Here is a 3,193-nt window from a genome sequence, read left to right as displayed (position 1 = left end):
TAAAATATTCGTTTAAAAGTCTAGATGGGAAAAATGTAGGAATGAGGAGTTATATACACAAGCAAGATCCTTGTATGAAAGTCATAAAAAAGAATTAAATAGTGATTCTAAATTAACTGTTTCTGTTGATCTTCAGAAAGTTACTATGTTACCTCGCATGGAATGTTTCAAAGCAGCTATATTCACTAAAATAATAATAGTATTCAATGAAAGTTTTGTGCCAATAGGAAAAATAATAAAATTAGCCTTTAGCTATCAAATGACATGAAGGTGTGTCTGGAAGAAAACAGGAAGATTTGACAAGTTGTTTTTTTCAGTTTCTTTTATGTAATAAAGATGTTAAAAGTATTTCAATATGGATGGATAACTGTGCAGCACAAAATAAAAAATGGTGCCTACTGACATTCTTGATTTATATTATTAATTCATATGAAATTGAAACTACTGAAATTAATTTGTTCTACTTTGAGCCTGGACATGTCTGCTGACAGTTTCCATCGCCAAGTCGAGTTATCACTGAAAAAAACCGGTAAAGTATATGATTTTATGGACTTTGAAAAAGTTATCCGTAAATCCAATAGTGGACATGTAGATGCAAAAGTAATGGCTCTCAAAGACTTCTATGATTGGAAATCAGAATGTTCTGTTTACAAATTGAACTAGCAAAATATAAGACCAATGCTTAGTGACATTGTTCATATAAAGGCAGAAAGAGGGTTGAATTATTTGCTTTACAAAACTGACTATAGTGAATATTGTCCATTTGGAAAACTTGATTTTTTAAAAAACAACATCAATAAAAATGGAATATTAAAACCAGACCAAAAAACTAAAGTTCTAGGTATTCATCCAAGCAAAAAGGAAAGTATCATAAAAACATTAGTTTCTTTAATGCCAGAAACAAGGAAACAATTTTGGCTAAATTTTCCGCGTGCTATTGAAGCACCAGATTTATACAGTGACAACGAAAATTAAAAATGTTATATAATGATATACTCGGGCCGACGAGAGAACGCTTTTGGGCGGCGACCAAAATTCGTCCGATCTCGCGCATTCCCACCACCTAACCTTCCTGAACGCTGGCCGCCGTCAACTCTGGCCGCCGCCACCGTCGCCGCTACCGTCGCGGCCGCCGCCACCGTCGCCGCTACCGTCGCGGCCGCCGTCACCGCCGCTGGTCACGCGTAGCGAGTGGGAGAATTTACTGCGGCGCCTAGGTGGTAGAGTGGGAGAAATTTGGGTACGAAACCACGGAGCTCCGTCATTTGGATGCGCCAACGAGTAGCGTTCTCTCGCCGGCGCGAGTATAGTTATTATTATAAAAATGTCAGTCTAATTAAATTATTTTATAAATTGTTAATTTAAAGTAAAAAGTACTTACTTGCTCAAAAGTGTTTGCAATTTATTTATTTATATAAATAATTGTATATTGTACTAAATGTATTATATAAATATGTTAAAATTAGTAATTACTTTATAGATTTTTCTATTAATTTCCCTTATAATATTATATAGTTTAAAAAAAAAAAAAAAACCAGTATCTCCCTATTATAAGACATTTCGTTAGAATAAAATATACAGTATCTCCCTAGAAATGGATATACTGTAAATTTGCTTCTGATGGTGCTTATCAAATAAGCAGTAAGTCCATTTTGATGGTTTTGGCGCCCTTAATTCATTGTTTGATCTTATTTTCCATTTCTGTTCTTCCTGACTATATATTGGGCCATGTATTTTCCTTAGTATCTTTCTTTCGAATCTTAGTAGCTTCTCTTCATCACCTTTCGTTGTTGCCCAAGTGGCACATGCATATGAAAGTACTGGTCTCACATAGCTAATATATAGTTGTTCTTTTGTTTTTTTTCGATATTAATTTTGATCTAAATAGGTTTGCTAGAGCAAAGTAACCTCTATTTGCTGCGGCCAGTCTTATGTTTATTTCTCCATGTGTGTTATTTTGCTTGTCTAACGTCACTCCTAAATATTTAAAATCTCTTATCTGTTCTATTTGGCTGTTATCTATAGTTATATCTATAGTTAAAGTTCCTACTTTTCTGGTCATTTTCATGTATTTCGTTTTTTCTGTGTTAATTCTTAATCCGATACTTTCCTCTGCTTTCATAATTTCTATCATGCTCCTTTTCACTTCTTCTTGTATTTTTCCTATAATCACAATATCATCCGCGTATGCTAGAATTATATTTCCATCTTTTAATGTTAGATCTTCTGTTCGCGGTACTTTTTATATCACACTTTCTAGTGCGAGGTTGAATAATACCGGTGACATAACATCCCCTTGGCGTAGACCATTTTCAATTTTAAAGGTGTGTGATGATACATTCTTACATTTTATCCTGCTATAATAGGTATCTGCGTTGCACATTTGTACCAGTGTGATTAACTTTTTTGGTATTCCCAAGTATGCTAATGTCCTCCATAGTTCTTTTCGTATAATGCTGTCATATACTTGTTTGTAGTCGACGAAGATCATATGTAAATCTCACGCATACTCATAATATTTCTCCATGATTTGTCTAATAACAAATATGTGATCTATAGTCGATCTTCCCATCCTAAATCCACTCTGGTGGTAATATTTTGTACCCAGTGTTCAGTAATGTTAAAATATTAAAAAACTTTTTATTCCAATTAATTGGTTTGTAAATATTGAATATGATTAAAGCAATAATTCTGTTATTAGTTTTCATAAGCTAGGCCCGCTTGTACTTCACAGTATGAGATATGTTGAAACCTGCTTATATTTACACGTATAATTATTAAAAATGTTAGGTCCAATTTGGTCAATTGGAATTTTTTCTTTAGACTCTACAACATTTCACATTAATGGTAAAGTAATCAATTCGGAAGTCTATATTAAAAAAATTAATCATTTAGAATCAGGATTAAATTTATGTGATAAAATTAAATATTGTCGTGGCGCAGTTTCTAGCTAGGTACTTGTTTGACAGTCGTTTGGAACGGTACCCGGTGAATTGGTCGACGGTGAATTGATCGCGAGCGAATTGATCGTGAATACAATTGGACGCCAGAACAATTGATCGTCGAACGACAATTTTTAGTTTTTCAGTAATTTTATTACCCTAGGTATATTTTCGAATTTTATATTTATTATTTTAAAATATTAAAATATTCGTATTTATTTTTAAATAACAAACAGTTTATTCAATTTATA

The 3,193-nt window shown here is 32.9% G+C and overlaps 1 protein-coding gene across 1 annotated transcript; it reads right to left on the bottom strand.

The window, feature by feature from the left end:
• Positions 1–1,834: 1,834 nt before the first annotated feature.
• LOC107883724 lies at positions 1,835–2,491 on the bottom strand. The gene is made up of 2 exons (XM_016804322.1): positions 2,254–2,491; positions 1,835–2,163 (listed from the first exon to the last, which is right to left on the bottom strand). Exons 1-2 carry the CDS (start codon positions 2,489–2,491, stop codon positions 1,835–1,837), a joined length of 567 nt encoding a protein of 188 aa, XP_016659811.1.
• Positions 2,492–3,193: the final 702 nt, after the last annotated feature.

This window comes from Acyrthosiphon pisum, unplaced genomic scaffold (genome assembly GCF_005508785.2).
Source record: "Acyrthosiphon pisum isolate AL4f unplaced genomic scaffold, pea_aphid_22Mar2018_4r6ur Scaffold_21109;HRSCAF=23054, whole genome shotgun sequence".
NCBI lineage: Eukaryota > Metazoa > Arthropoda > Insecta > Hemiptera > Aphididae > Acyrthosiphon > Acyrthosiphon pisum.
The sequence above is the reverse complement of the archived record's forward strand: the minus strand, read 5'-3'. Positions and strand labels throughout refer to the sequence as shown.

Excerpts from the sequence above, each read along its gene's own strand:
- LOC107883724 (XM_016804322.1), bottom strand. The coding sequence starts at position 2,491 with ATGATCTTCGTCGACTACAAACAAGTATATGACAGCATTATACGAAAA. Across the intron at positions 2,164-2,253 it reads ATTCAACCTCGCACTAGAAA|GAAAAATACAAGAAGAAGTG; the intron begins GTGTGATATAAA and ends TTGTGATTATAG.